The sequence below is a fragment of the Chrysoperla carnea genome, chromosome 2 (assembly GCF_905475395.1).
Source record: "Chrysoperla carnea chromosome 2, inChrCarn1.1, whole genome shotgun sequence".
Lineage (NCBI taxonomy): Eukaryota > Metazoa > Arthropoda > Insecta > Neuroptera > Chrysopidae > Chrysoperla > Chrysoperla carnea.
This window is the reverse complement of record NC_058338.1, coordinates 83016141-83033667: the sequence shown is the minus strand read 5'-3', so window position 1 is coordinate 83033667 and position 17527 is coordinate 83016141. Positions and strand designations below refer to the sequence as shown.

The 17527-nt window shown below is 29.5% G+C and overlaps 1 protein-coding gene across 2 annotated transcripts in view; it reads right to left on the bottom strand.

The window, feature by feature from the left end:
• LOC123293932 (putative uncharacterized protein DDB_G0291812) overlaps window positions 1–17527 on the bottom strand; it is a 260485-nt gene that overhangs the window by 149220 nt on the left and 93738 nt on the right. The window contains exon 2 of one of the 2 annotated variants that reach the window (XM_044874933.1): window positions 6826–6919. In XM_044874933.1, coding sequence (XP_044730868.1) covers window positions 6826–6919 — 94 coding nt within the window. Of the gene's footprint in view, window positions 1–6825; window positions 7282–17527 lie in introns of those variants that run through there. The other variant, XM_044874932.1, reaches the window with a different exon arrangement.

Genomic DNA, 17527 nt, shown 5'->3' with positions numbered 1-17527 from the left:
TCATATAAATAAATATTATATACATTAATATTAATTTTAAATATAAAATTTTAATGGTTGATGCACAATAATAAAATAGGTATTTTAATCAGATTAACAAACACACATATTATAAATTAAAAATTAAAAATTATAACGGGGATTCATACTACATATAATTAATTATTTAATCGCCATTTACTTTGAAAAATGTATTATAATATGCCATCACACACACAGTTTAATTAAAAAAAAAAAAAATAATAATATTATTTTTTTAAATCACTCACAAATTGTGTAATTAAAATATTAAAATAGGTATTTAAAATAATAATAGCTTTATGATTCAGTTTTTTTTTTTTAGATATTAAACTTTTTTATTTCAATTATTTAAATCAGTGAAACATGTTGAATACTTTTTTACAAAAAATTTGAGTCGCAAGGTGGGAGTAATGGGAAGATCCATGCAAAATTACTTATTTTCTAGAAGGCCAAGAAAATAAGTTTAAACCAGTGAAATTTAAAAACAAATTTGGATTTTTGCCCCAATTTCTTCCTTGATCAGTTTTTTGTACCGCAATCCGCCACCAAATTAGCAACGAGTAATATACATAATAAGAGTAATTAGGATTAGTTAATTCATACTGATGATGACTACTTGGTAGTCGAAATACGTATTTATAAAATAAAAAAAACTGTTCTAGGTAATTGGGGTAAAAATCGAAATTTACTTCGAAATATCCTAGAGTTCTCATTTATTATCTTCGATAATATTTATAAGTGAAATTTACAAAATTTAAAAAACCCTCGACAAATTTTTCGGGTCTCACATTTGAAACACACCTAAGAACACTCTCCATTAAATTTCATTTTTCCTTTTCCAAACTGAGCAGATTTGGAAGATCATCGATAATTTTTGGTGTTTTCGAGTACGGAACCCTAAATTCGCACTTGAAGAATAGCTAAGAACACTCTCCATTAAAATTCCTATCAAAAAATTTAAAATCAGTTCATCTGTTTAGGCGCTACGATGCCACAGACATACAGACACACACACACATATAGCGGTCAAACTTATAATATCCTTTTTTTTAGTTCGAGATTTAAAAATTATGCAAACGTTAAACTTTTTGCGGAGAAATGATTGGAAATTATAGTCTTAATGCATCAATAAAAACACTATTCACCTAAGAAAACTGCGATTCGTCTTTTAATGCTCAAATTTTAATGAATCTAGAATCTAGAATTTTACCCATTTTACAATTTTGGGAAAAAGTGTTAGTTTCTTAACAAAATTGCAATCAAATTAAAATTGCAATTAAATTTGAACAAATTTAACTCTAATCAAAACTTTTTAAATTCCATTTATAAAATATTCTGTAAGTCAAGAAGGTCAACTATAAAGTTAAAATAAAAACCGCAAAACCACTGAATAATTTTAATGTATTAGAGCAGGCGCTAGATAGACTTGAGTGTGCAAAAATCGAGGACCGCATTTTGAAAATTGATTCTTGTTCAGAAAAGCTTATAAATTTTTATTCCGGATGTAGCCAGAAACCATCTTGGTCCAATTTTTGTATATCCCTCCCCCACCACAAAAATAGTCAATTGTCAATGTTTTGAACCAAAAAAACTACTCGTTTTTTGCGTAATTTTACGTCAAAAAGGCTTGTAAGAGTTTGCTCTTACATCTGAAATCTAAAATATGAAATTAAATCACTATATTTGAGAATTTATTCCGCAATTATATGGAGTACAAAAAACAGACGTTACTTGGTAATATTTTTCTACAAAGCAAAGTCGCATGTATCCAATGTACATACTTTCGATGGAAACGCAATTGCAATGTCGTTACAGGCTCCTTGTGATTTTTTCCTAAAGTTCACCGTTTTTGAGTTATTAACAGTTTAATGTGAAAAAGATTTGTATTTTTAAATCTAAAATTAAAAAAAAAATTAATATAAATTATTGCGAGAAGAACATAGTTTCTAACGGGTTTCCCACGATATTTCTCGTTCTTTTTTGTTACACAAATTGAAAAATTACCATAAATTTAATGAAAACAAAATGAACGGATAGTATTACTTGAATATAAATGGTTTTTTGCACAACTGCCTACACAACAGACCAATAAAAACATAATTTTTTGTTGCTTTTTCGAATGTTGGAAAATTGAAAAACATAGTTGAATAACGAATGGAAAAAATGTAATTAATAAAAAAAAGGAGTATTAAAAAGTCTATTAAATTTAATAACCTTTAGTATTAAATATAAAAATAAAAATTTCCACTTGAGTACCACTTTCATAACATATATACCTATAGTATATTATAGCCACTACAACTGATGGTATATCTATCCAACTTCGAAAGCCTTAAATATCTTTATACGATTATTACCCTATTTAAGAAAACATCAAACGTTTCATTCACATAGGTGCTTAAATTTTACTATGAAACCAAAAAAAAAAGTAAGTTAAAAAAATTTTATTTAGTTACTATTTTGGTGTAATAAAAAAATTGTATTACATTTCATTTAAAATAACTTTATCAGCATTACTAAAATTGTATTTTTGTACAGTGGAACGTCCATATGTAATAGGGGATCGGACTAAATTTTTTTATCACTTCAGATGAAGAATTTTCACTTTACAAATAGAAAAGTGAAGTTGGTTTTCAAAAATATTTACTAGTATGCAAGATATGAACGTTTAAAATTCCTAATTAAACAAAGAGGAAGATACCTACTAATGACGTCGTACTTGGGTATCGCCATAGAGATTACATATAAAACTTTGTTTTGCTTAAAGGAAATGAACAACCTTTGAATTGCATATTTGATAGATTAAAACTTCTTCGTTTTTTAATCAAATTTAATTTCACTTTCACTCAAATTTTGTTTGGTATCAAGTCTAGTTTTATATTTTTATGGGTAATAGGGCCAATGCGACATTAGGATTGATTATTTCCTATTGTCTACACCTGGTAAAATTCCTCTTAGTATGTCATTGTCACTAAAAGTACACCGATACATATTTTAACAAACAAAGAGGGTTGTTATAAGTTTAAAGAGTCTGTGTATATGTGTATCTGTGTGTCTGCCTGTTGTATCGCAGCTCCTAAACGGATGAAAAGATTTTATTTTTGTTTCTTTGTTTGAAAGATAATTTGATAGAAAGTGTTTTTAGCTATTTTCAAATGCGAAAGAAAAGAGAAGACCTGATGATCGTCAAACAGCTGATCAAATTTTTTTTAAATAGTTAAGAATACTCTCAATGAATCCGTTTAGGAGCTACGATGTCACAGACGAATCTATCTGACCTAATTTTGTGTTGGGGGTTTCTTTAAATTGCTAATTTATGTGTTACAAGAATTATCATTTGATGGTGTTCCCAGCAAAATCAAAATGTGAAAAAAAAACATTTAAAACAATATTCCTTCGTTGGGGTGTCCCAATGTATTCCCGTACAAATTCCAATGCGAAAAAACTCATGGTGGCTTAAAATCAAAGTTCGGAAAGTCATTGGGCTATTCCAACATGTTCCCATGCATGTCGCAACTGGACAAGCCCATTACCGAGAAATTTATTTTTACATGAGGCAATCCCATAAGGTTACCATCCCTGTCCAAATAGGCAAGCCCAATTTTGAGCCTTTTATTTTTCCATTAAGTTATCTTATCAGGTTCCCACCCATGTGCTAACTGGAATTATCCAACTGATCATAATCCATTAACATCCAATTGGGTTCCAATGATTAATTTGGTTCAAATTTTAGTTGGGTAATTAGTGTGTGTGGATTTCACGTTTTAATTCCATAAAAGAGGTAATTATTCCACCTTTTATTTACTTTGGTGTGTATATTCATAGAAAGAGAAGTCTTTCACCTAGAAAGTAGAAATTCGAGTAGACAGTTCAAATAGGGACAAGGTTATTTTCTATCTGTTTTAAAACTCTCAAGTATTATTACTAACACTTCTTTGAAAGCTGATACCATCTCCAATTCGGTGGATAGTTCAAACAGTAATAATGTATGGAATACTTTACAAGAACAGAAAATACGATAACGATAGGTATTCTTATTTTATACGATACGATTGGAGTCCCCGAATAATACTCTTTCATCTCTAACCGATCAGAAGCTATTGTTGATCATAGATTTTTATTCAATTCTGGTTTAGCTCGTAGTTCAACTGTATCCACTTTAAAATATATTTTACAGAAAAGCTTTAAAGAAAAAATTTTTTTTCGCTTTTGATTAAGTGTTCGATAATTTAACTAGGCATAGTATAATTGTAATTGAATATTTTTTTAAAGAATATATATTCTAATGGAAACAATAATAAAATAAGCAAATTTTTTTATAACTAGTTTATAATAAAGGTCACGTAGAAGTTTTATGAGCAAGGTTGTACAAGGTCAAATTAAGTATACATTACATGGAATTAATTTCTTATATACATCTAAGTATATACCTAGTTACTGTAACAATACAGTAAACTTAGTTGTGTGTGAATACTTGTAAAGACTATTTATTTTAAATAATTTGTTGAAAAGTTTTCGAACAACGAAGAATTTCATATTCAATAAATTTTGTAGTTAATTAATCAGATGACCCTCAAAAATAAATTAATTTAAGTATTCAGAAAGGATATTCTGATGAATATCGCTTCCTTATCAACAACAAAATTCTCTCTACTTACTAGATTTCGGGAACTTAAGATAGTACGAACACCAAGGCAACTTTAAATTCAGGGTTGTTGGGTTACTTCATGAATGTAGACAAAAATGAAGAATGAAATTTTTCTATATCTACCTTGATGTTCGAAATATCGAAAGCTAAATAATTAAACAAAATTTTCAATTTTCGATATTTTGAAAATTACGACAGATATCGAAAAATTGATTCTTACTTTTCGTTTTATATATACCTATTCGTTGTGGGCGTAGTCATAGTAGGGACAATAAAAACGATGCCAGCGCTTCCTGTGAAAAATTTTGGCTATAAAGTAGGCTGTTATGACTAATTTGCAATTCTTTACATGTTAATGTTATAGAAAATGTCAAATTAAAATTATTGAAAACACTAATTAATTAAACTTAATGCACAAATATTATATATTATTATTTTATTCACAAATCACAAATATTATCAAACTGCACAAATATTAAGATTTTAACTTAAATTTAAATAGTTTTTTTTTTTTTTTTTTTAATTTCCACGAACTGGTTTTGGAGGAATATATGAAAACATATCATCCATCTACCGTTTTACCATAAAACCAATGTTAAAGATGCCTACTTTTGAAGTCATTTATTTATTTAAATAATCGGGCAATCCCCTTTAAAATTTTAGGAATTGATTTAGACAATCCAAATTCATATAAAACAAAATCAAGCCTTTTATTTAAATCTTGATAAAGAAGCCATTTACACTGATAAGTGCGTTAGAAAAGATCATAAACGTAATTATGATTGTAAAAGAATTGTAAAAGGATCGGCCATAAAGATTATGGTTTCCGAAATCTGACACAAATTGTGACAAGAAAATTCACTGTAAAGATTTTATCACCGGAATACCCGTCTTACCACTGCAGTAATAACTGTGAAGTTTGAGAGATTTTCCAAAAAAGTAGATCGCAATTTAATCAGTCTTGAACAGAATTAATTGCTTAACTATTTCCATATTGGATGATTCTAGTTTTGCAGGTGATTTGCAGGAAACAGCAGAGTACGCTTCAAACTCAACAATCAATAAATTGGCAGTACATAGTCGACCTGTGTAGTCCACACTAACTTCCCAGAGGGGGAAAAAACATTAAAAAAACGTTCTTGCTAGCCTTCATAGATGTACCGCAACTAATGCTGGAACGATCATTATCTCCATGGATAATGATCGATGTTTTATCCACTTTTCAGATGTTTATTCACTTTTTTTATTACCATTAAAACGGTTCAACTAATTCTGCTGAAAACTCTTTCAGTTCTTAAATACGGGATTACGCGTCGAATAAGCCCAGTCACAGTGTTTATGTCATGAGGCGAAGGAATCCGAATAATATATAATGATGAGGCGAAGGAATCCGAACGAACATACGAACATACACACACACAAAGACCACATGTAAAAATTTTGATTCGGATATCGCGGTCTTGAAACCGCGGAAATATGTTAAACTAGAGATTTTTAAAATCGGCCGCATTACATTAACTTGCTCTGGGAAGTTAACAAATGATATTTTTACAATTTCTAGGTAAACTATCTTGAAATTTTCACAGATTTACCTAGTATCTAGTATCCAATAGGGTACTTTCGGTAGTTTAAAAATAAATTATGAAATTTGATAAGAATTAAAATTTATATAGAAATATACTTAAATCTTCTGATTTTGAGTCATAAAAGCATATTAAAATTAAAAGTCGTAATTTTGAAATAGGTTTAAAATTTAATTTATTTTTATAGCAAGAAAGTGTGTTTATTTTGCAGATAATAAACTTTTTTGTGGCGTTTTATTGGGAAAATCAATATTTTGAGGCATTTTGTCAAACATAGCAGAACACCCTATAGTAAGTGTTTCTCTTTTGTGGTATATTCGTCTATCTCTATAAGAGATCGTATTGTAAGTAATCCAAGACTTCGTATAGCATGACGAAACATTTCGACTAAGCAAAATCAACACGAAAGTAATAACAATACCCTACACACATTTTTATGCAAAAAGGGGAAAACAAAATTGTAGTTTGATGACATTGAAACAATATAAAAAGTTCAATAAAAAAATTGGACATAAAAAAATGAGTAAAAAAAAAATAAGATAAAAGATAAAAACGTTTAATATACACACATACCCTCTTTAGTTGTAGCAAATGTATCGCCTGTCTCCTCGTCACCAACACCAACAAGTGTTCCACCACCCTCGTTGTTGTCACCACCACGTCGTACCTGAGAACAAAATTGTGAGGGTGTTATTCGTACACAACTGATATAAGTGACCGTAACATTCGGTCTATGTTGTTGTTGGCGTTGTGGATAATTATTAAATCTCGATGCCGATGTTTGAGTCAAGGAAGAGGCGGATGATGATTGCCATTGAATTGATGTATTATTGTTATTGTATCGTGATGTTTGCTGTTGTTGATGTCCTGGTGTACTAATAGCACCATCTTCAACATCGTCTTTAACTAATACAATCACAACCATTCACTATTAATGATACGTTTCGTATAGAAAGTATTAATGTAACAAACATAACTCATTGTTTTTTTAATAAACTCTCAATTTTTTTTTTACTTGTGTTCTGTCTTTGGTGTTTTTTCTCTTAATATTCTTCGTTTATTTTTTTGTTTTTATTATTCTTATTTAATGATTTCAATTGTTTTTGATTCATTAAAATATGCAATTGTTTTTAATGTTTGTGAAATCATTTGTAAATCACTTAAAATTTACATATCGATAATATTTCATGTATTTATTAATCTGTATGTTTTATAAAGAAAAATAATTATTGTCGGAAGACGAGGAAGTGATGCAAAATTCAATGTAATATATACGCGAATTAAATTTGCTTAATCAAGCAATTTGAAATAACCCTAACGGTTAAAAAATAATCACAGTTGCATAAACTTCAAGTCACTGTATTTTTTCGAGTACAAAAATTGGTTCTGGCAGACTTGTCAATAGTAAAATAAAGTTTTTCTGTTGAAGAAAATCATGAAATTTCATATTTTTCCTTTAAAAATACATCCCCACAGCTAAATTTGTGGAAATTATTGGAGGAAGAACCGGAAATAAGAAGCAAAATACAGAATCATAAAAGTATGCGAATTCTTAGGTGGAGTAGTTTTGAAGGAAATTAGACAGTAAGTTTTCGTGACAAATCTTTGGACGGTTTTGAGGATACAAAAGCACTGAGAGATTTGCCAAGCGATTTTTAATTTGGCCTTAGTAACTACAAAAAAAAGTAACTTGAACTGTCAATAGACTGCATTTTTATTGTTTGATCAAGAATTCTGTTCGAACAAGATTTAACTACAACTAAATTAAACATATTAAAAGAAAATTCTTATATATTAAGCCTTTTTTCCGGTCAAGTCATTCAAGAAATACACCAATTATAAGATGGGACCTTTTTTGATTTTATCAAAAACGATAAACTAATAACGACACAACGGAAAGCCAAAAAAATCTGACTTTATTATCAAATTTGATATGACGAGAAAGAAAGTAAAATTCATTGTATGCATTGTATGAAAATGACCAAAATGATTGAAATCCTTTTTATACCATGCATATATGTAATATGCAAGGTATACTAAGTTTAGTTCCAAGTTTGTAACGCTTAAAAATATTGATGCTACGAACAAAATTTTGGAATAGGTGTTTATAAAATCACCTATTTAGTCCATTTTGGGTTGTCTGCCCGTCTGTCCGTCAACACGATAACTCATAAACGAAAAAATATAGAAAGTTGAAATTTTTACGGCGCCAGCGTACTCAGTACGTAAAAAGTGAGGTCGAGTTCGTAAATGAACAACATAGGCCCATTGGCTCTCGCGTCCGTAGGACTCATTTTGTAAACCGTTAGAGATAGAACAAAAGTTAAATGTAAAAAATATTCCTTATAAAAAAATTACCAACTTTTATTTGAAACTTTTTTTCGTAAACATCACTGTTTACCCGTGAGGGTGCAAATTAGGCATTAATTGTTTACTATGTATTATATGGGGATATCAGTTATGTATGTGCGACATGTATATATGTGTAATGTGATAGAGTAATCAACACTGCCTATGCATGTTATTTCAACAATTAATTCAGTCAATTGTTTGTTTTCACTTGTTTTATATTATGTAAGTAGATACTAGTCTCATATTTTCTCAGATACTTTTCACAAAATCAAGTTTTTTAATTTTATTTTTCAGTAAGATCCTTATATATTATATAATCAAAAGTGACATTGTATGTTTAATTGTTACGCTTTCACTAAAAAACTACTCAATGAATTTGAATGAAACTGTGCCTTAATATAGCTTAAGAATCAGAATAATACAAAAGATACAACTTTAAATTTGTTTCGAATATTTCTATAATGCGGTAATCTTTTATTTAAAAATGGAAATTGTCCACCGAAACGGGCGGATATCATTCTAGTATTTATTATAATTTTTACATATTAGTTAGTTTTTATTGATGATATTATGAAAGTGTGGGAGTGTACAAATGAATTAGTAACATAATTTTTCCTATTAAAAACACAATTCTTATAACTTTGCCCTATAAATTATATTTTTATACATACTTCATATAAGTTCACACGAAAATAATTAACAAATTGTACAATAAATTGCTTATTATTTATATATTTGCGGAAGATTTGTATTATAAATAATATTCGTCGAACAAATGCATTCGAACTAAATTTTGCTACGATTTGATTCATTCTGAAAGCATTTATTACCAAAAAATCGAAATTTTGTTTATCAATTCATCATCCTATTTTATACGTCTTTTGTGAAAAATGTATATCGATTCTTTATACAGTTTATGAGAAATAAACTTTCTAAGTCAGTGTTTTTAGCAAAAAGGACACATTTTTCAGAAACCGTACAAAAAATAGTTATAGTTCCTATACAAGGGTGATTAATTGATAAATAAATTTTGAAATTTTTGTTATCATTTTCATTTCAACTCTTTTAGGTATTTCGATACCGTAGAAATGAAAATGATATCAAAAATTTGAATTTTGATTTATTTAGTAATCATCCTTTTATACGTCTTTTGTGAAAAATGCATAACGATTCTCTGTATGGTTTAGGAGAAATTAACTATAATTGAAAGGTGAATTAAATTTTGAAAATATTATTTTTTGAATTTTTTAAATCGCAATCCATTCGTTTTAATCTATCAAACTAATGCTTGACACATTGATAAAATAAGCACCCACATTAGAAGTATTACGTAAAATGTGTATATAATATATTAAATTTTATGTATTTAAGGTAGTCCGGCTGTTGAGTAGTTGACTGTGTAGTAAACTAGGCAATTGGTATGACGTAAATGTAATAAAATGCTTTAAAAATATCGTAAAGGCGTCAAAATCCATGTTTTTATACGTTGTCTTTTTGGAAAACTTTTTTGTTTTTTTAACTTCCCGCTAAGAAAATAGGGAAGTTATTGTTTTCACCCCGTTTTGCCAAAATCGAGTTTTCATCAGATCTCGACGTTTTAAGGTGTCAGGAAGCTTCCCTGACTACTTCCGCGAGGGTGTCTGTATGGCTGTATATATGTATGAGTGTGTGTGTGTGTGTGTGTGTGTGTGGATGTATGTAAACCTCTCATAACTTTTGAACGGCTTGTCCGATTTGATCGCGGTTGGTTCTATTCGAAAGGGCTTGACCAAACTTAGATTCGAACCGATAGATTTCGAGAAATCTCAAAAAACTGCAAAAAAAAATTTTTTTTTAAGTGTTTTTTTTTTAATAACTTTTAAACGGCTGTATCGATCAATTCCAAAAATAATCAGCTCTCAACATCAAAAAACCAGGTCGATCACCACCAGTCCGGTCAAAATCGGTTGATTCGTTCGTGAGTTATCGTTGACGAAAGAAAACCCAAAAAAGCGTTTTTTCGGAATAACCTCAAAATTTTTTGTTCTATCAATTGAAACTTAAAGATTCTTCATGAAGCTTCAAAAACTGCGTCGAATGTCACCAACCGCGTGAAAATCGGTTTATTCATTCTAAAGTTATCGCGATTTGAAAATTTAAAAAATAGTGTTTTATCAAACGTCTATGAAATTTTTGAGCTAGAAGCTCAATATAAACATAAATTTTTTACACGTTATGAGTCAATACTTAGCGGGAAGTTACAGGGATGACCTGCAGGGTCAACCTTTTCCAAATTTTTTTATTTTGTTTTGTTTTTTTTTTCCTGTATAATCAGAATCTGTGATAAATTTTTTTCATTTTGAAAACTTTTTTGAAGCTTAATCACCGATTAATTTTTGTACAATTAACATTATTGTGAGTTCTTCCATAATGTACTGTAATAAAAATCACAATTTTAAAATGAAATAACTTACAATTTTACCCCGCAAGAGACCCTAAAAGCTTATTAAGATCAAGGGACTTTGAACTATTATTTACCGCAAAGAAAATGAACATTCACCGTACTTGCTCGAACAGCCGAACTACTCTAACATATAAATATGACGTAGGTGACTAAACATAGTATATATTCATTTATATTCATGTAAGAAAATTAATACAAATCAAGGTTTTATGTTTTTAATGTAGGTACACATAATTGTACAGGGGTGATTTATAATATACTTTATACTTATTAGCGCACGTATGTGTGAATGGAATACAATGGGGATTTGATGAATAATAATATTGTCCGCTAAGCAAGGGATACAATAAAATAGCAAAATATGTTACCATATACAGATTAGTTAAGGCTTTTAGGTTTTTAGATAAGCTTAAGGCGAGAAACTTTACAATATTTTTTACATTTCTCTAAAATATAATCCCTATATATTATAAATGTGAAAGTAAGATTGTTTGTTTGTTTGTTTGTTACGCTTTCACGCCAAAACTAGCGAATGGTTTTTAATGAAACTGTACAGCAATATAGTTCATACATAAGAGTAACATATGAGCTATAAACTATAAAGATATAGATACTAAAAAAAAATTTAATTTAATCTGACATTTACTATTTTAAATTTTTACAGAAATCTTTAATTTATGGTTCAAAACAAGTGAAAACAAACAATTGACTGAGTTAATTGTTGAAATACCATGTATAGGCAGTGTTGATAACTCTGTCACATTTCACATACATACATTTAAAACATATATAACTGATATTCTCATATAATGCGCAAGTGTTGATGCGCAATCGTTTGTTTTTTGACGTCACGTAAATAACAAAAGATATTCACTTTGATATTCCTATATTAATACATACTATAAAATTTGCACCTAATTAACGCCCTCGTGGGTAAACAGTGATGTTTACAAAAAAATGTTTGAGACAAAAGTTTTTTATTTTTTTATAAGCATCATTTTTTACATTTAAACTTTTGTTCTATCTCTAACGGTTTACAAGATGGGTCCTACGGACCCAAGACCCAATTGACCTATGATGCTCATTTACGAACTTGACCTCACTTTTTACGTCCTGAGTACGCTGTAAAAATTTCAGATCGATATCTTTTTTCGTTTTTGAGTTATCGTGTCCACAGACGGACGGACGGACGGACAACCGGAAATGGATTAATTAGGTGAATTAACTAATTATTTTACCATTTCACTTTTCTTAATGAATTGAGCCAGGTTTATTTGACCATTCATTTCCATAGTAATTATTTATGTTAAAATTATACGTCATGCCTTTTCCAAACTGAATCGATTTTGAAGATCATCGCCAATTTTTTAGTTTTTTCAAGAATGGAACTCTTAGCTCGCATTTGAATCATAGCTAAGAACACTCTCCGTTAAATAACCTTTAAAATTAAACCAAAAGAAATTAAAATCGGTTCATCCGTTTAGGCGCTACGATGCCACAAACACAAACGCACACATATAGTGGTCAAACACCCCTTTTTAATACGGGGGTCAATAAAATACAAGTAAATAGATGGGATAATAAATAAATAAATAAATTTCTACAAATCTCTCCCCAAACTGGACTGATTTTGAAGATCACCGCCATTTTTTAAGTTGTTTCGGGTATGGAGCCATAAGGTCGCACTTGAAACATAACTAAGAACGCTCTCCACAGGAGCTATGATGCCAAAGCCAGACACACATAGCGGTCAAACTTATATTACATCCCTTCGGAGGGTTAAAAATCCAAATCACAATTTTTTAATAGGTAAACTTATGCTAAACGTTCTATAAATTTTTTAATTTTTATTTTATTCATTATCTCGGCAATCATAGTTTTTAATGATATTAATACTCCAAGAGCTCCACTATTTGTGTTTTTAAATTTTTTTTTAAAAATATGTATTTTAAAACCCGTGTGTGAAGTTGCGTGTAATTTCATCTACATTATAATATAAAACACCTATATAATAAGTAGCTCGTTAATAAATCCGTCTACCAGTATAGTTAGTTACATGGTATACATATGGGACATTAGATATTATAATAGGTATGGTATACTGTATACTTGTAGGTAACTAACATATATTAGACTTTAAAATAACATTTACAGTAAGAATATATATAAAATAATGATTTCATTACACTTGCATGACTATCAAGGTAATTTTAAACACATGACATTACATAATATAACACATAATATACAAAAAAATAATTATTTATTTATATACTTTATTAGTGAAGAAATGATGAACCATCATATTGCAGTATACACGCAATGTATTGGCAAAAAAAAACAATTGTTATTGCAAAAAAATAGCAATATCAATTGAATATCCTTCTAAACAAAACTTCATTGAAAGAATAGAGGATAATCGTGCTGTCGAATTGGCCTATTACTCATAAAAATGTATAACTAGACTTGATACCATGACAAAATTTGAAAGTGAAAAAAACGAAGAAGTTATAAGCAATCAAAGATTGCATTCAAATGTTGCCCATCTCATTGTAGCAGGACAAAATTTTATATGCAATCCCTATGGCGATACCTACGCATGACGTCACTAGTGGGTATCTGTCTCTTTATGATACCATGTATATGAAATATACCAAGGTATACTAAGTTTAGTCCCAAGTTTTCCAGTTGTCTGTCTGTCTGCCTGTCTGTCATCACGATTACTCAAAAACGAAAAGAGATATCAAGCTGAAATTTATAGCATGCTTAGGCAGTAAAAAGTGAGTTCAAGTTCGTAAAAGAGCAACATAGGTAAATTAGGTCTCCGTAGGACTCATGTTGTAAACAGTTAGAGATAGAACAAAAGTTTAAATGTTCAAATAAAAAAAAAATGTTTCTTATAAAAAAATAAACAACTTTTGTTTAAAACATTTTTTCGTAAACATTACTGTTTACCCGTTAGTTGCGCAAATTATGCGCAAATTGTATACTGTGTATTATATGGGAATATCAGTTATATATGTGTAATGTGACATGTATGAGTAATCAACACTGTCTATACATGGTATTTCAACAATTAACTCAGTGAATTGTTTGTTTTCACTTGTTTTATTAGGAATATTAAACGTTCATATCTTGCATACTAGTAAAGATTTTCTAAAATCAACTTCATTTTTCTATTCGTGAAATGAGAATTCTTCATCTGAAGTAATAAAACAAATTTAGTCCGATCCCTGATTGACAATAAATCAATTTTAAAATGATTCCCTTATTCCAAAAATAACATTTATTGTACCTATTTAGAATTGAAGTATCTTTCTATGATATGTTTATGGGCACAAGGCCCAAAGAAACCCGACGAAAAGACTAATATCATACGATGGGCTCGAAACGATCCTTACGAAAAATGGCTTTAGGCCATACTCTTTTATATTATGGATTCTGCTAGATCTTGATGTACACAAAATGGTCCGAGTTATAATAATGACAGTAGTTAATACACTTGAAGCCGGGAAAGCAGGCCCTGATTTAGTGTACAAGCAATGTATGCACGTGCCTGGGGCAGAAAATTATTGCGGAAACATCAAACAAATATAGACATATTTCAAAGGATCCACGTTAGATTCACGGCGATTAAAAAAAGGTCTTTAATACGTTTATATCCTATTACTTCTGTTACATTTACTACCTGCGCCAACTAAATTTCTAAATATGTACCTGCAGGATAGCGTCCATATATAGTTACAGGGTATTGAATTTTAGACAGAAACGTCCCTACATAGTGTTGAAACAGAATATTATTTTTAATATTGCCAAAACGACTTGTAATAAAATTGGGAAATTGTACAGTCAATGCCTCATTTGTTATCATATTTGCAATAAATTCACCAAACGGATTGATGGCACACTCACATCTCTACCGCTAGCGTTTCTTTCAAAATGTCAATACCCTGCACCTAGAAAATGAAGCTATCCCGGCTACAAGGCCATTGAGAAACTGTCATAACTTTAACATAATCTACCATTAGAACCAATTCTGCTGTTGTAAATTGGAGCACTCAACATATCAAGAGCAAGCAGGCCAAATAAGTCTTTGTAATTTGAGCCCCCTTCCATATCGCCAAGAAGCGAAATTTTATAGCTTTATTCTTAGATCTTTGATATGCGTAACAATTGAACAAGAACTATTAGAATCAATATATATAGAAACTTTGATCGAACCATTATCGCATATAAGTTTAGTATAGGAAAAACTGGCATATAAAAATACGCATATGAACTTTCTCATCCGGAAGGGAAGATTTTTCAGAAGAAATTATACCCGATGTTTTAAACTATTTAGTTTAGTTTAATGAATTATCATTTCGTCTGAAATTGAATATTAATTTTGATTTTTCAATTCAGTCATAAAATCTCATTATATTACGAATAAACTTAGGTTCGAAAACTAAAACCCCGACAATTTCAGAATCGCACTCAAGTATGATAACAAGAAAATATTTGCATCTGAAATTGTTATGACTAGTAAAATCGTCATTACAGTCAGGGGACCTCTTTTCGGTCTTGTGTAAATCTGTTTAATCTTAGACATCCCCCGACTGTAATGATGATTCTACTTATCATAACAATTTCAGATGAAATTATTTTCTTGTTTTCATACTTTTAAGAGCGCGATACCGTACTTGACTGGGTCTTAGTTTTCGAACTTTATTTTATTTAAACCATTTTGGATTTATAATTTCATGAGAAAGTATAACAATATATATATTTTTGAAATGTGCTAAGTACGTTCTCTAATTTGATACCAAACACGCTATCATTAAATCGAAATTTGTTTTTCGAACATAACTTGATGTCCTCTTAAAAGCGCCATATATTCTATTTAATGGTTAATCAAATTATGTTAAGTAGGTTAGAAGCTAGGTCCGAACAGATGAACATACATACATATGGGTCAAACATATAGCCCTCGCCATTTTATAGTCAGGGTAAAAACAAAATTGCATTTTTAAAACTAAATTTGTTAATTTCTGTGATTATTTACAAATGTATTCCAAAATTTAAATTTGAGTGAAATACGCATCATGCCTATGCTTCGTTTTTAGTAACGGGGGTAATAGACTAATTTTAATGGTACAACATTTTCCATAATCAATGAAATTGTCCAATCCACACTTTTTATACAGTACATGAAAAACTGTCAATATGAATTCATTTAATTGAGTGGAAAAACTTTTACGTCCTCGAGCTACGATTAATTTTAAATTACGAACATATAAATTTAGGTATTAAAAAGATACTAAAAATAAAAAAAATCAACGAACATATGAAATAATTTCAAACTATAAAATGTACCATAATTTAGTTAAATGTCCCATGCGCCATATTCCTTCTATTTTCGGTTGTAAAAGTCAAAATGAAAGGACTGTGGGCATGATCCAAGCTATTTAGAGTCTCTCTGTGCAGGATTCTCTTAATTCTAATTTTTCAACCAAATGTGCCAAAGGTTATCGATCAAAATTGTGCGCATTTGGTTTAATAAAGCCTATTTAAAATAAAATAAAAACAAGAGATGTCGTGCGACACCCGGTAGGAACTATGCTCCTTTTGTTATAAATTATGTATTATTGAATAACATTTTTTTAAAAATTTTCCGTTTGTCAAGTTTTGAAAATAAATATTATATTATTAATTATATTATTATGAAATATTTATTAAAAAATATGTTTATTTAAATTATAGATGTACAGAACATCTATATGTACAATTACTTTATGTACAGCCATCTTTTTAATTTTATGTGTATGTGTCTGTTTGTTCTGTCTGTGGCATCGTAGCGCCTAAACGGATGAACCGATTGTAATTTTTTTTCATTTGAAAGGTAAATTAACGGAGAGTGTTCATAACTATGTTTTAAGTGCGAATTAGTGTTCCGTACTCGGGAAAACTAAAAAATTGGCAACGATCTTCAAAATCGATTCAGTTTGGAAAAGGCATGACTATAATTTTATCATATAAATAATTACTATGGAAATGAATGGTCAAATAAACCTGGCTCAATACATTTTGAAAAGTGAAATGGTAAAATAATTAGGTAATTCAAAACAATAATTAAAAAGAACAAACAAACATATTTCCAAAAAATTGTCCAAAAAAATGATAGCTTTCTAAAGTATCCTTTTCATCTCATCTGATGTCCTTCACCATCACTTTGGTAATGATTTAAGAAGGTTTGTTACAAGTTTAAAGTGTTTATCTTTGCGTCTGTGTGTTTCTCAGTGGCATCGATTCCAAAATTCGGTTTACAGGTAATAAATCGCATTTGCCGGGGGTTTTTTAAATTTTGGAAATTTCACTTGTTAAAATTTTTTACAAAAGTCATCTATGAACAGTAATCATAAGATACAAGAGATTACAATGAATGAGTTTTGACTTGACGGCTTTGCCAGAACCGTAACCAGAAGATAATAATAAGTGTCG